The sequence below is a fragment of the Mandrillus leucophaeus genome, unplaced genomic scaffold (genome assembly GCF_000951045.1).
Source record: "Mandrillus leucophaeus isolate KB7577 unplaced genomic scaffold, Mleu.le_1.0 Scaffold999, whole genome shotgun sequence".
NCBI lineage: Eukaryota > Metazoa > Chordata > Mammalia > Primates > Cercopithecidae > Mandrillus > Mandrillus leucophaeus.
The window spans coordinates 244145-259646 of NW_012110907.1; the positions used below are offsets into that span (position 1 = coordinate 244145).

At 36.0% G+C, this 15502-nt stretch overlaps 1 protein-coding gene across 1 annotated transcript in view; it reads left to right on the plus strand.

The window, feature by feature from the left end:
- Window positions 1-15502, plus strand: part of PCDH15 (protocadherin-related 15) — a gene marked incomplete at its 5' end in the record, with an annotated part of 518346 nt that overhangs the window by 240424 nt on the left and 262420 nt on the right. Inside the window, one exon of the mRNA XM_011971273.1 lies at window positions 6540-6633. Within this exon, the coding sequence (XP_011826663.1) occupies window positions 6540-6633 (94 nt within the window). The remainder of the gene's footprint in view (window positions 1-6539; window positions 6634-15502) is intronic.

Sequence of the window (15502 nt, forward strand, 5' to 3'; positions counted from 1 at the left end):
CCGCATGTTCTCACTCATAGGTGGGAACTGAACAATGAGATCACTTGGACTCGGGAAGGGGAACATCACACACCGGGGCCTATTATGGGGAGGGGGAGGGAAGAGGGATTGCATTGGGAGTTATACCTGATGTAAATGACGAGTTGATGGGAGCTGATGAGTTGATGGGCGCAGCACACCAACATGGCACAAGTATACATATGTAACAAACCTGCACGTTGTGCATATGTACCCTAGAACTTAAAGTATGATAATAAAAAAATTTTAAAGAAGAATAACTTTATAAAAAAAATTTTTTTTCTTCACTAGCATTTTAATGTTTTTCTTTGGTGATTAATTTGTTTTGACTTTAAAAGTAATGCTCAATTATGTTTTTCATAACAGTTTCAATTTTATGATTATACTGAAGATTCATGTATTAGAAAGATGATATTTATTTTATTCCCTGACAGCTCAGCTCTACTTTAAAAATATAAACCCAAATCAAACTACTCCTCACACTTCACTCTACTACCTTAGTTCATGCCACCATCGTTTTTCCCCAAACTGCTATCAATACCCAGCTCCCTCTATAGTATGTTTTTGTTAATTGCTATTTGCTATTTAATGTGAAACACCATGTCAAACTTGAAACAACCATACATTTTAAAGTATACTCTAATCTCTCTAAATATCATTATAAAGCCTAAAACTCAGTGCCCAACAACGTGAATCTGTCAAAGGCTCAGATACTTGCAAGTGTAAATGTTCAGTCACAAGCAGTAGAATTTTTAACAAAGTTTTAATTAAGCAAAACATATATATCATTAAATATGTGAGATAATCTTAGTTTATAATGATGCTGCATCAGTATTTCCTAATAAACAATGAATTTTGAAAAACAGTTAGTTATAGAAGCAGGTTTTAAATTCAGTAGCTTGTTTTGTTTGGAAGTAGATATCCACTACTACTTTCTATTTACATTGTTTAATTTTTTTAAGACTGAGTATTACTCTGTGGCCCAGGCTAGTCTCAAACGTCTAGGCTTACGTGATCCTCCCACCTCAATCTCCCAGGTAGCTGGGAGTACAGGTGATTATTTATTTATTTATTTATTTATTTATTTATTTTATTTTTTTTGAGATGGAGTCTCGTTCTGTTGCCCAGGTTGGAGGGCAGTGGTGCGGTCTCAGCTTGCTGCAACCTCTGCCTCCCAGGTTCAAGCGATTCTCCTCCCTCAGCCTCCCGAGTAGCTGGGACTACAGGAGTCCACCACCACGCCCGGCTAATTTTTTGTATTTTTAGTAGAAATGGATTTCACTTTCCCATTTGACAGAAGGGAAAACTGATGGCACAGAGCTTTCAAATAAGCTTCCCAAGGAACCTGTAATCCCAGCTGCTCAGGAGGCTGAGGCAAGAGAATCACTTGAACCCGGGAGGTGGAGGTTGCAGTGAGCCTAGATCATGCCATTGCATTATAGCCTGGGCAACAGAGTGAGACTTCGTCTCAAAAAAATTTAAAAAGTGCACATAAAAAAACAAAAAGAGATGGAGTTTCACTGTGTTAGTCAGGATGCTCTCCATCTCCTGACCTTGTGATCTGCTCACCTCAGCTACCCAAAGTGCTGGAATTACAAACGTGAGCCCCCGCGTCTGGCCAAATTTTCAAATTATTTTTGAACACCATTTTTATGGTTAAGCAAACCCTATTTTCTAAAAGAATTTGAGTATGCCAAGCAAAATATGTTTCAGGAACGTAGCTCAAAAGCTTGGTAATGCAAAATTCTCTGCAATATAATTTATATAATTGAGGCAAAATTCACATAGCGTAAAATTAACCATTTTGAAGTGAACAATTCAGTGGTATTTAGGAGATTCAGAACTCATGCAACTATTAACTCTGTCTAGTTCTAAAACAGTTTCATCACTCCAAATAGAAATCTGAATCCATTTAGCAGTTACTCCCTATTCCTTATTTCCCTTAGCCCCTGGCAACCACCAATCTGTGTGCTGGCTTCAAAGTACCTACTTTGAATATTCTACACAAATGGAATCATACAATGTGTGATTATTTGCGTCTAGCTTCTTTTTTGTAGCATAATGTTTCCAAGATTCATCTGTGTTGCAACATGTGTAAGTAGGTCACTACTTTTCATGACTACATAATATTCCATTGCATGCATATACAACAATTTGTTTACCTATTCATAAATTGACAGACATTTAAGCTGTTTTTCTACCTTTCGGTATTACAAATACTGCTGCTGTGAACATATACATACATGTATTTAAGTACCTGTGTTCAGCTTTTTAAAGTATATACCCAAGAGATATGCTGGGGAATAGTGTAATTATGTGTTTTTAACCATTTGAGGAACTGTCAAGTGTTTTCCACAGTGATTGAAGCATTTTATATTCCCATCAGAAATATATGAGGATTCCGATTTATTCACATTTTTGCCAACACTTACTTTCTTTTTTTGTTGTTGTTAGTAGTGGGGGTTAGTTTCTTTTTAAAAAATACAATTATCATAGTAAGTGTGAAGTGGTACTTTGTTGTGGGTTTTCATTTGCATAAAATGACATGTTTTCATATGCTTTTTGATTGTTTGTGTATCTTCTATATCTTCTTTGGAAAAAACGTGTATTTGAGTCTTTTGCCTTTTTTTAAAATGGGATTTATTTTTGATGTTAAGTTGTGTAATCCTTTATATATTCTGGAAATAAGACTTTATATGTTCTGGAAATAAGAAAAAAGATGTGATTTGTAAGTATTTTCGCCAGTTATATGTGTGTTTGTTTTTTTTTTAAACTTTCTCGATAATGTTCCTTGATGCACAAAAGTTTTTTTTTGTTTTGTTTTGTGTGTGTGTGTGTGTGTGTGTGTGTGTGTGTGTGTGTTTGACAAAGTTCAGTATCTCTATTTTTTCCTCTGCTTCCTGTGCATCTGGTGTCATATCTAAGAACCCATGGCCAAACCCAAGATTATAAATATTTACCTCTAGTTTTTATCTAAGCGTTGTTTACAGGTTTCAATTCTTGTATTTAGAAAAATCATTGATCCATTTTGAGTTAATAGTTGTGTATGAAGTGAATAGTCTCACTTAATTCTTTTACATATAGATTTCCATTTGTTCCAGTGCCACTTGTTGACAAGACTATTCTTTCTTATTGAATGATCTTGGCATTCTTGTTGAAAATCAATTGACTGTAGATGTATGGATATATTTATGAATTCTCAACTATATTTATTGTTTTGTATTCCTCAGTACACTTTTGAGTGCCTGACTTTTCCATGCAGCTATTTACCCAGACTTTCCTGGCAAGTTTTTGGCACTCTCTTGTATGCCTCAGGTGGTTGTGGGCTATCCCCTGCCTACAATGTTTCTTTGGAATGCCCACTGCTTTTCTGCCTTGAGTGATTTCCAAGTTTGATGAAACAAGGATAAGTACCATGTGTCACTCCTTCATGCAGTCTCCAGACAGATTAGAATAGACCCCCACATTCTTTGTGAATAAGGATAGCTCTGCTCCCTCCAGAAACAAAGACCATGGTGTCACACTGGGAATGTTCACTGATGTTTTCAAGGCCGCTCTGAGCCAGTGAGATGGTAGGATAAAGACAAGTCAAAATGCCCCAAAGTTTTTCTACCATATTTGGTCTACCTTTTTTTAAAAGAAATTCTGCCTTCATCCAGTTGCTATAAACCTGTGACTGTTTTCCAGAGTTTTGTCAAATTTGCTTTTTAAGGTCCCCGCTTAATTGCGATTTTTTTGATGTGATTTTTTGATCTCTTGGAGCTGTCTTCTCCATTTCTGCTGACATCACTCCTGGGAAATGTATTTTCAATCCTATATAAGTAGCAGTGGTATTGATGCTTTGAAGAAGCTTATATATTTTTAATACGTAAACTTATAAGGTATATTGCATTACTAAATGTACCCCAATGTATCCTGGCCTGATAGCCTCCATCTAGCTGGTAATAAGACGTTTTGTGAGCTATTTCTTGGATTTAATAAAAGGATGCACATGTATACCCACAAACTAGTATTTCAGCTATGAGTCCCAAAATGCACTGCCTGTTTTTCTCCCCTTCTACATTGCCCAAATATACCACATAACTGCCTACAACATTGAATCATAAGGCCTACATATTACATAAAAACTACCTCCATAATAATCACCAGATAATACACAATTAGCTGTTTGTGTTCAAAATATCCCTAAGTATGGATATACTGTATACTATATTGTATACAGCATATAGTATTTTTGGAATAATACATATAGTATTATATATTCTAAATAGTATATATAGAATATATATAGAGAGTGTGTGTGTGTGTGTGTATATATATTCCAAATACTATGTACAATTGGGCGGCAACATAGATTATTTATAAGAAACCATTCGTTGTCTCAAAGAATTCTGAATATGCTAAGGAATAATGGATCTTTTCTCTTGAAATAATCAAAAACAAGATATATATCGTTCGTCCTGGAATGAATTAAGCAAAGTTTTGTTATGTTTTGTTTCCTGGAAGGTAGTAAATCAACTCAGTTATCACAGACAGTTTTGTAATTCATCGTAAATATGCAATATACTTTTTAGTAATTTTCTAATTTAATGTACAATGAGGAATATAGAGAATTAACTGAGAAAAGAAACAAAATGAAAATGGTAACTCAATTTTCCTTCTTTCTCTTATTATACTATGGCTAGGTTTTCAGATTTCCTGTTTCTTAAGATACTTGTGAATAAGCCTCAGAAGAAATATGTGTCTTACTTTTCTCATCTAATGTCATTTAAAAATGGGATTATCTGGACCCTCTATAGTGTAGGAAGCTGGTCCAAACTTAATTGTTGTGAACATGCTCTGGGAACTGGTTTTCAATTATTTTGACAAAGCATTTATAAAATGTACAGGAAGCAAAAAAAGAAAAAACAAAAACTGTTTTTCATGGGCATGCCATATGTTCAGAACTTTTCAAAAAATCCATGTCAACCATTACAACATAATAAACAAAATGGAGTAACTGTGATTCTTATTTTGATTCATTGGCTTTGACTGCACTCAACTACCATATGTGATATGAATTGTTTAAATTTCCTTTACAATAAAAGCACTTACCTTAAAAACACTTATTCATCAGAAACAATTTATATTTTGGAGTTGATAACTTTTTTTTTTTTTTTTTTGAGATGGAGTCTCGCTCAGTCGCCCAAGCTGGAGTGCAGTGGCACGATCTTGGCTCACTGCAAGCTCTGCCTCCCGGGTTCACGCCATTCTCCTGCCTCAGCCTCCCGAGTAGCTGGGACTACAGGCGCCCGCCACCACGCCCGGCTAATTTTTTGTATTTTTAGTAGAGATGGGTTTTCACTGTGTTAGCCAGTTTGGTCTCAGTCTCCTGACCTCATGATCCACCCACCTTGGCCTTCCAAAGTGCTGGGATTAGAGGCGTGAGCAACTGCGCCTGGCTGGACTTGATAAATATTTTAATGTCTCATTATATTCAGATAAACTCTCCTACACAGTGGATGCTTGTTAGGCTCAATTAAAATGTGTACAATATCAGATTGTAAAATCTAAGAAATAAATATAGAACCTACATTAGAAAGCCATACAAATAGCCAAACTGTTATAAATTACATGGGTGAATAAAGTCTTAAATATTTGGAAACATTTATTCTGAACAGTGAAAAGGTAAGGAATAAGCATTAAAAATATTCTAAGTGCAATAATTTCCCCAAGTGCTGTTAATCTCTCATTATACATCAGTTAAATTAAGAAACAGCTAAATTTCCAAAGAGTAACAAAGTACTAAAATTGTTAGTGTAGCCACGAAAGGGGTTTCAAACAAATTGTAAAATGAGAACATGAATTCTAATATACTTTTCTTTAAAATTGTAAAATATGCAGAATGATTCTTCTTCTGAAACAATAATATATTTAAATGTGGTTATAATAAAGTATAAAAAGAAACATTACATAAAATATAATTTCTGTAATTTAAAAAATTCTATTTTCTAATTTTGTACAAAGGGCCTCTGTTATTTTAAAATTAAGAAAAAAGAAAAACTTTTTTCCATAAAGTTTTTCAGAGATAAAATTTAGATGCGTTTTTGCATTTTCATAATAGACATATATATGATGTAAATTGGGAGGTGATATAGATTGGTTATAAGAAATCATTCCTTGTCTCAAAGAATTCTGAGACTGATAAGGAATAATGAAGTCTTTTCTCTTGAAATAATCAAAAACAAGATAGATACTGTTCTTCCTGGAATGAATTAAGCACAGTTTTGTTGTGTTTTGTTTCCCGGAAGGTAGGAAATCAGTTTAGTGTCAGTTTCATGGCTACTGCTAAGAAATTTGACAGCCTTAAAAGCCATTTTGAATTTTCAGGATGAATCTTAGTATTATATATATAAAATACTCAAGCTATGATTACTGAGAGGGGGAAAAAAGCTATCAAGAGTAATTCACTATACTAAGAAGACTCTCCTTGTGACATAATATCTCTTTTTGTCTTATTTGTTTGTTTGTTTTGTCACTAGCACGGGGATTCTAACCTTAGGGAAAGCACTGGACAGGGAAAGCACTGATCGCTACATTCTGATCATCACAGCTTCAGATGGCAGGCCAGATGGGGTGAGTATGCTCTGTGGGAAATGGTTTTAAAGATAGTATTAAGGCAACTGAGAGAGTCTTAAACAATTTATTACATACATGAATTAATGTTTTTCACGTGGAGCAACTTCTTATAATTACTAGAAGTGGTGCTCTTTTCTTCAACAGGCTATTTATACATGCACCTATACTCTGAATTTGTTAATGTGCTGCAACCTTTGACTTGACAGAGCAGATACTTGAGATCAGCATTCTCACCTAATTTGTAGGGAAAATGAAATCTACTTTATTCTAACAGGTATTCCATTGTGTCTGTCATTTGCACTGCACCATGAAATGTATTCTGGCAGTTTATTATGTTGGAACCTGTTTCACTTAGCATCGTTTTTTTAAGGGTCAGGGAGGAAGAGTGGATTTTGTGGATAAATATCTTCAAGCACTTAGGAAAGTGATGTGCTTGATTCCACAGGCATTTGTAAGTAGCAGTAAGAATCCTAAGTAATTTTTGGTTATCTAAGTAGTTTAAATGGGCTTATAATTCCAAAGAAGATAAATTCTACTTCCATTGGACCTAAAATTCACTTTTAAAAGTTAAAAAAAAAAAACATTGTTAGACATTCTGAACTGCTTTAAAATCACTTGTCTGTATTATTTGAACTATCTCATCCACAACCACCAGCATCCTGCTTTCTATGTACTGTAATATTACCTTTGTTAATAATTATTTTCACCATTTCTACGCCATGTGTTAGGTGATTCTTTTTTTTTTTTTAATCAGGTGTTTATGTGTCAACTCAATGCTATTGTCTAGAAATAATTCCAAACCCATTACAGATTGATAAGCAAGGCTCATTCAATTTAAATATCAGCATATCTCCTGGTTCCTTGAAATGATTTCTTTAATCTATATAATACATTGGCTGAAAGTATACAATAATGTACTCTTCACATTTATTTTAGGAGGATTTCTGAGATTTTATTACAATAAAAAATATAAAATTGATGCCCGAATAGTTTTCTCATCTTAAAAAAGTGAGATAAATGGAAATAATTAAATTTGGTAATTGCAATCTGTCCATAGTAAGCTATATAACATTTTTGATATATTACATAAATAAACATATATATACATATAATAAAATATACAGAACAGTTTTAGGAAACAGTGAGGATAATAGCAGGTACTAATATGATAGAAAAGTAAATAAAACCTATGGTTAATTTTTATATAGGCAATGCACCTAATTATTATTATTATTTTTTGAGATGAAGTTTCACTCTTGTTGCCCAGGCTGGAGAGCAATGGAGACATCTTGGCTCACTGCAACCTCTCTGCCTGCCAGGTTCAAGCGATTCTCCTGCCTCAGCCTCCCGAGTAGCTGGGATTATAGGCAGGTGCCACGACGCCTGGCTAACTTTTGTATTTTTAGTAGAGACAGGGTTTCACCACGTTGGCCAGGCTGGTCTCAAACTCCTGACCTAAGATGATCCACCCGCCTTGGCCTCCCAAAGTGCTGGGGTTACAGGCATGAGCTGCTGCACCCAGCCTGTCCTAAATTATTATAGTATGTCTGTGTCAGATGTATATAAAGAAGTCAGTGAGAGAGTTTCTAGAGGAAGTAATTGAAGAACTTGACTTATGATGGAAGTTTAGAGGGTAACTCAGCTAGGCAATAAGTGAGAGAAAATATTCTAAGGAGGAGAAGGAGAAATTATTTGGCATAGAGTAAGAGGTATAATTACAGTGAAGTGAAATTAAGAAAGAGCATTCAGGTCAACCATTAGAATAGGAAAAAACAAAAAGATAATACATAGCTTTGAAATATGTCACATTATAGATCAGAAACTAATGGCAGTAATATTAGCTAGAACATTTTAACTCTGTCCTTAAAATTTCTTAGACAAGGAAACAGATGGAAGGAAAATAGTCACAATCTACTGATAATATCTTTGCCTACTTAAAACCAAAATAAGTTCTGGTTAAAATTAGCAGTTTTGTTCTCTCTAGTTCATTGTTCAGTAATTTATTTGTATATTTTAATTCTCCTTGAACAGGACACTTAGCATTTCTAGGTCCTCATTCTAACATTCTTATAATCACTCAGGTTTCATTTCCCTTTAAAATTCTGATTTTTTTTGTAGTCCCAGCTACTCAGGAGACTGAGGCAGGAGAATGGCATAAACCTGGGAGGCGGAGCTTGCAGTGAGCCCAGATTGAGCCACTGCATTCCAGCCTGGGTGACAGAGTGAGACTGTCTCAAAAAAAAAAAAAAAATTCTGATTTTTTGAGTAAATTTTGTGTTCATTTCTAAAGTTTTAATGAGAATATCAGTAGAGTATAAAGCATTTAGATTTCAAACAAAAGTTTATTCAGTTAATTTCATCATTTATATAATTTTAGGGATATACTTATATGTAGGCATACACAGTGGGATCCTGAAGAAAAAAAGTGATTATATAAAAATAATATTCTCATGTCTTAATAGCACTTTTCTTATCTAAATATTTAGTAATTACAGTAAAATTAATCTTTTAAACTTAAGAATCATGTGGTTTAAAACAAATATTTGATAAACACAGACAGATGGATGGAATTTATTTAAATCAAAATGGTGACAAGCAATTTGTGTGAAACAAATTGCCAGGATGAGTTTGAAAATTTTATCATGAGAATACGCTTTTTCTACCACCTCAAAATGGGCATGAGGGAGATAGGAGGTCACATTCTGTTGGTCATTGTGAGCTTATTTGTAGACGATATGAAGAAAGTTTGATTTGACTTTCCTTTTCTAAGTTTACTTTGTTAATGATAGTTGAAAAATCTGTATAACTTGCATATCTTGTGTAATTATTTTTTTAAGCTATCAGGGTACAGATAAAACTATACTTTTTAGATTCTAATTTTTTTGAAGATTCAGACCAAGGTGTCTACTTTTACCGTTTATATTCAACATAGTATCAGAGGTCCTCATCAGAGGTATTAGGCAAAAAAAGAAAGAGACAGAGATAGAGAAAGATCCAATTTGAAAAGGAAGAAGTAAAGCTATCTCTGTTTAGAGGTGATATGAGTTTGCATACAGAAAACTTTAATGACTCCATACACACGTTTCATGTTTGCACACATGTACACAAATGTTGGAACTAAGAAATTTTGCAAAGTATCAGAATAAAAAATCAGCATACAAAATCATTTGCATTTTCATAGATTGAAAATGAATGAGCTAAAACTATTAAGAAAACAATTCAATTTACAATAGCATCAAAAAGAATAAAATACTCAAGAATTAACTTAACCAGGGAGATCAAAGACTTGTATAACGAAAACTACCAAACATTTTTGAAATAAATTAAATATAACTAAATTGAAATGTATCCCATGTTCATGGATGGGACGACTTAATATTGTTAAAATGTTAATACTCTCCCAAGCAATCTACAGATTCACTGCAATTTCTATTAAAATCCCAATGGTGCTATTTGTAGAAATATTTTTTTTTTAATAATCAAACGTATTCTAAAACTTATCCTTAAAATTTCAAGGGACCCCAGATAGCCAAACAGAAAAGTAAATAACAAAGCTGGAGAACTTGTACTTCCTGGTTTCAAACTTACTACAAAGCTATAGTACTCAAAACAGAGTAGTACTAGCATAAAAACAGAAATACAGGCCAATGTAATTTAATAGAGAATCCCAAAAATAAACATTAACTTAATTGGTCAAATAATTTTTAAGATGGGTGCCATGATAATTCTACATGCAAACTAATGCAGTTGGACCCTTATCTAACATCATATGCAAAAACAAACTCAAAAGTGATTCATTACCTAAAATGAAAACTAAGTCTATAGAACTCTTAGAAGAAAACATAAGGCAAAAGCTTCATTACATTGGATTTGTCAGGGATTTTTTAGTTATGACCCCAAAAACACAGACAACAATAACAAAAAGTAGACAAATTGGAATAGGAAGAGCTCCAGCCTCAAGCTCCCAATGTGAGCAACACAGAAGATGGGTGATTTCTGCATTTCCAACTGGGGTGCCAGGTTTATCTCACTGGGGCATGTCAGACAGTGGGTTCAGGACAGTGAGTGCAGCCCACTGACTGAGAGCCAAAGGAGGGCGAGCCATTGCCTCACCTGGGAAGCTCAAGGGGGAAGGGAATTCCCTTTCCCAGCCAAGGGAAACTGAGACACACAACACCTGGAAAATTGGGTCACTCCCACCCTAATACTGCACTTTACCAAGGGTCATAGCAAATGGCACACCAGGAGATTACATCCCACGCCTGACTCAGAGGGTCCCATGCCCACGGAGCCTCCCTCATTGCTAGCACAGCAGTCTGAGATCTAACTGCAAGGCAGCAGCAAGGCTGGGGGAGGGGCACCCACCATTGCTGAGGCTTGAGTAGGTAAACAAAGCGGCAGGGAAGCTCGAACTGGGTGGAGTCCACTGCAGCTCAAGGAGGGCTGCCCTTCTCTGTAGACTCCACCTCTGGGGACAGGGCATAGCCAAACAAAAGGCAGCAGAAACCTCTGCAGATTTAAATGTCCTCGTCTGACAGCTTTGAAGAGAGTAGTGGTTCTCCCAGCACAACATATGAGATCTGAGAACGGACAGACTGTCTGCTCAAGTGGGTCCCTGACCCAGCCCGAGTAGCCTAACTGGGAGACACTCCCCCCAGGGACAGACTGAGACCTCACACCCCACACGGCCGGGTGCCCCTCTGAGACGAAGCTTCCAGAAGAATAATCAGGCAGCAACATTTACTGTTCAGCAATATTCACTCTTCTGCAGCCTCTGCTGCTGATACCCAGGCAAACACGGTCTGGAGTCAACCTCCAGCAAACTCCAAGAAACCTGCAGCTGAGGGTCCTGAATGTTAGAAAGAAAACTAACAAACAGAAAGGACATCCACACCAAAACACCATCTGTAGGTCACCATCATCAAAGCCCAAAGGTAGATAAAACCACAAAGATGGGGAAAAAAACAGCAGAAAAGCTGAAAATTGTAAAAATCAGACCGCCTCTCCCCCTCCAAAGGAATGCAGCTCCCGCCAGCAATAGAACAAAGCTGGATGGAGAATGATTTTGACTAGTTGAGAAAAGACGACTTCAGATGATCAAACTTCTCAGAGCTAAAGGAGGAAGTTTGAACGCATTGCAAAAAAGCTAAAAACTTTGAAAAAAGATTTGATGAATGGCTAACTAGAATAACCAATGTAGAGAAGTCCTTAAATGACCTGATAGAGCTGAAAACCATGGCATGAGAACTACGTGGCAAATGCACAAGCTTCAGTAACCGATTCAATCATCTGTAAGAAAGGGTATCAGTGATTGAAGATCAAATGAATGAAATGAAGTGAGAAGAGAAGTTTAGGGGAAAAAAAAGATTAAAAAGAAAAGAACAAAGGCTCCAAGAAATATGGGACTATGTGAAAAGACCAAATCTATGTCTGATTGGTGTACCTGAAAGTGATGGGGAGAATGGAACCAAGTTGGAAAACATTCTGCAGGATATTATCCAGGAGAACTTCCCCAACCTAGCAAGGCAGGCCAACATTCAAATTCAGGAAATACAGAGAATGCCACAAAGATACTCCTGGAGAAGAGCAACTCCAAGACACATAATTGTGAGATTCACCAAAGTTGAAATGAAAGAAAAAATGTTAAGGGCAGCCAGAGAGAAAGGTCACATTACCAGTCAGACTAACAGTGGATCTCTCAACAGAAACTCTACAAGCCAGAGAGAGTGGGGGCCAATATTCACCATTCTTAAAGAAAAGAATTTTCAACCCAGAATTTCATATCCAGCCAAACTAAGTTCCATAATTGAAGGAGAAATAAAATCCTTTACAGACAAGCAAGTGCTGAGAGATTTTGTCACCACTAGGCCAGACCTAGAAGAACTCCTGAAGGAAGCACTAAACATGGAAAGGAACAACTGGTACCAGCTACTGCAAAAACATGCCAAAATGTAAAGACCATCAATGCTAGGAAGAAACTGCAACAGATAACAAGCAAAATAACCAGCTAACATTACAATGACAGAATCAAATTCACACATAACAATATTAACCTTAAATGTAAATGGACCAAATGGTCCAATTAAAAGACACAGATTAGTAAATTGGATAAAGAGTCAAGACCCTTCAGTTTGCTGTATTCAGGAAACCCATCTCACATGCAGAGACACACATAGGCTCAAAATAAAGGGATGGAGGAAGGTCTATCAAGCAAATGGAAAACAAAAAAAGGCAGGGGTTGCAATCCTAGTGTCTGCTAGAACAGACATTAAACCAACAAAGATCAAAAGAGACAAAGAAGGCCATTACATAATGGTAAAGGGATCAATTCAACAAGAAAAGCTAACTATCCTAAATATATATGCACCCAATACAGGAGCACCCAGATTCATAAAGCAAGTCCTTAGAGACCTACAAAGAGACTTAAACTCACAAACAATAATAAGGGGAGAATTTAACACCCCACTTTCAACATTAGACAGAACAGCGAGACAGAAAGTTAACAAGGATATCCAGGAATTGAACTCAGTTCTGCACCAAGCTGACCTAATAGACATCTATGGAACTCTCCACCCCAAATCAACAGAATATACATTCTTCTCAGCACCATATCACACTTATTCCAAAATTGACCACATAATTGGAAGTAAAGCACTCCTCAGCAAATGTAAAAGAACATGAATTATAACAAACTATCTCTCAGACCACAGTACAATCAAACTAGAACTCAGGATTAAGAAACTCAATCAAAACCACTCAACTACACGGAAACTGAACAGCCCGCTCCTGAATGACTACTGGGTACATAACAAAATGAAGACAGAAATAAAGATGTTCTTTGAAAACAATGAGAACAAAGACATAACATACCAGAATCTCTGGGACACATTTAAAGCAGTGTGTAGAGGGAAATTTATAGCACTAAATGTCCACAAGAGAAAGCAGGAAAGATATAAAATTGATACCCTAACATCACAATTAAAAGACTTAGAGAAGCAAGAGCAAACACATTCAAAAGCTAGCAGAAGGCAAAAAATAACTAAGATCAGAGCAGAACTGAAGGAGATAGAGACACAAAAAACTCTTCAAAACATCAATGAATCCAGGAGCTAGATTTTCGAAAAGATCAACAAAATTGATAGACCACTAGCAAGACTAATAAAGAATAAAAAAGAGAAGAATCAAATAGACACAATAAAAAATGATAAAGGGAATATCATCAACGACCCCACAGAAATACAAACTACCATCAGATAATACTGTAAACACCTCTACACAAATAAACTAGAAAACCTGGAAGAAATCGATAAATTCCTGGGCACATAAACTCTCCCAAGACTAAACTAGGAAGAAGTTGAATCCCTGAATAGACCAATAACAGGCTCTGAAATTGAGGCAATAATTAATAGCCTACCAACCAAAAAAAGTCCAGGATCAGATGGATTCACAATCGAATTCTACCAGAGGTAAAAGGAGGAGCTGCTACCATTCCTTTTGAAACTATTCCAATCAATAGAAAAGAGGGAATCCTCCCTAACTCATTTTATGAGGCCAACATCATCCTGATACCAAAGCCTGGCGGAGACACATCAAAAAAAGAGAATTTTAGACCAATATGCCTGATGAACATCAATGCAAAAATCCTCAAAAAAATACTGGCAAACCAAATCCAGCAGCACATCAAGAAGCTTATCCACCATGATTCAAGTGGGCTTCATCCCTGGGATGCAAGGCTGGTTCAACATACAAAAATCAATAAACATAATCTAGCATATAAACAGAACCAAGGACAAAAACCACATGATTGTGTCAATAGATGCAGAAAGAAAATTCAACAGCTCTTCATGCTAAAAACGCTCAATAAATTCAGTATTGATGGGATGTATCTCAAAATAATAAGAGCTATTTATGACAGACCCAATATCACACTGAATGGGCAAAAACTAGAAGCATTCCCCTTGAAAACTGGCACAAGACAAGGATGCCTTCTCTCACCAGTCCTATTCAACATAGTGATGGAAGTTCTGGACAGGGCAATCGGGCAGAAGAAAGAAATACAGGGTATTCAATTAGGAAAAGAGGAAGTCAAATTGTCCCTGTTTGCAGATGACATGATTGTATGACGTGATTGTAACCCCATCATCTCAGCCCAAAATCTCCTTAAGCTGATAAGCAACTTCAGCAAAGTCCCGATAAAAAATCAATGTGCAAAAATCACAAGCATTCTTTCAATAACATTCAATAACAGACAAACAGAGAGCCAAATCATGAGTGAACTGCCATTCACGATACCATCAAAGAGAATAAAATACCTAGGAATCCAACTTAAAGGGATGTGAAAGACCCCTTCAGGGAGAACTACCAACCACTGCTCAATGAAATAAAGGAGGACACAAACAAATGGAAGAACATTCCATGCTCATAGATAGGAAGAATCAATATCGTGAAAATGGTCATACTGCCCAATGTAATTTATAGATTCAATGCCATCCCTATTAAGCTACCAATGACTTTCTTCACAGAATTGGAAGAAACTGATTAAGTTCATATGGAACCAAAAAAGACCCCACATTGCCAAGACAATCCTAAGCCAAAAGAACAAAGCTGGAGGCATTATACTACCTGACTTCAAACTATACTACAAAGCTATAGTGACCAACACAGCATGGTACTTGTACCAAAACAGAGATATAGACTAATGGAACAGAACAGAGCCCTCAGAAATAATACCACACATCTACAACTATCTGATCTTTGACAAACCTGAGAAAAACAAGAAATGGGGAAAGGATTCCCTATTTAATAAATGGTGCTGGGAAAACTGGCCAGCCACATGTAAAAGCTGAAATTGGATCCCTTCCTTACA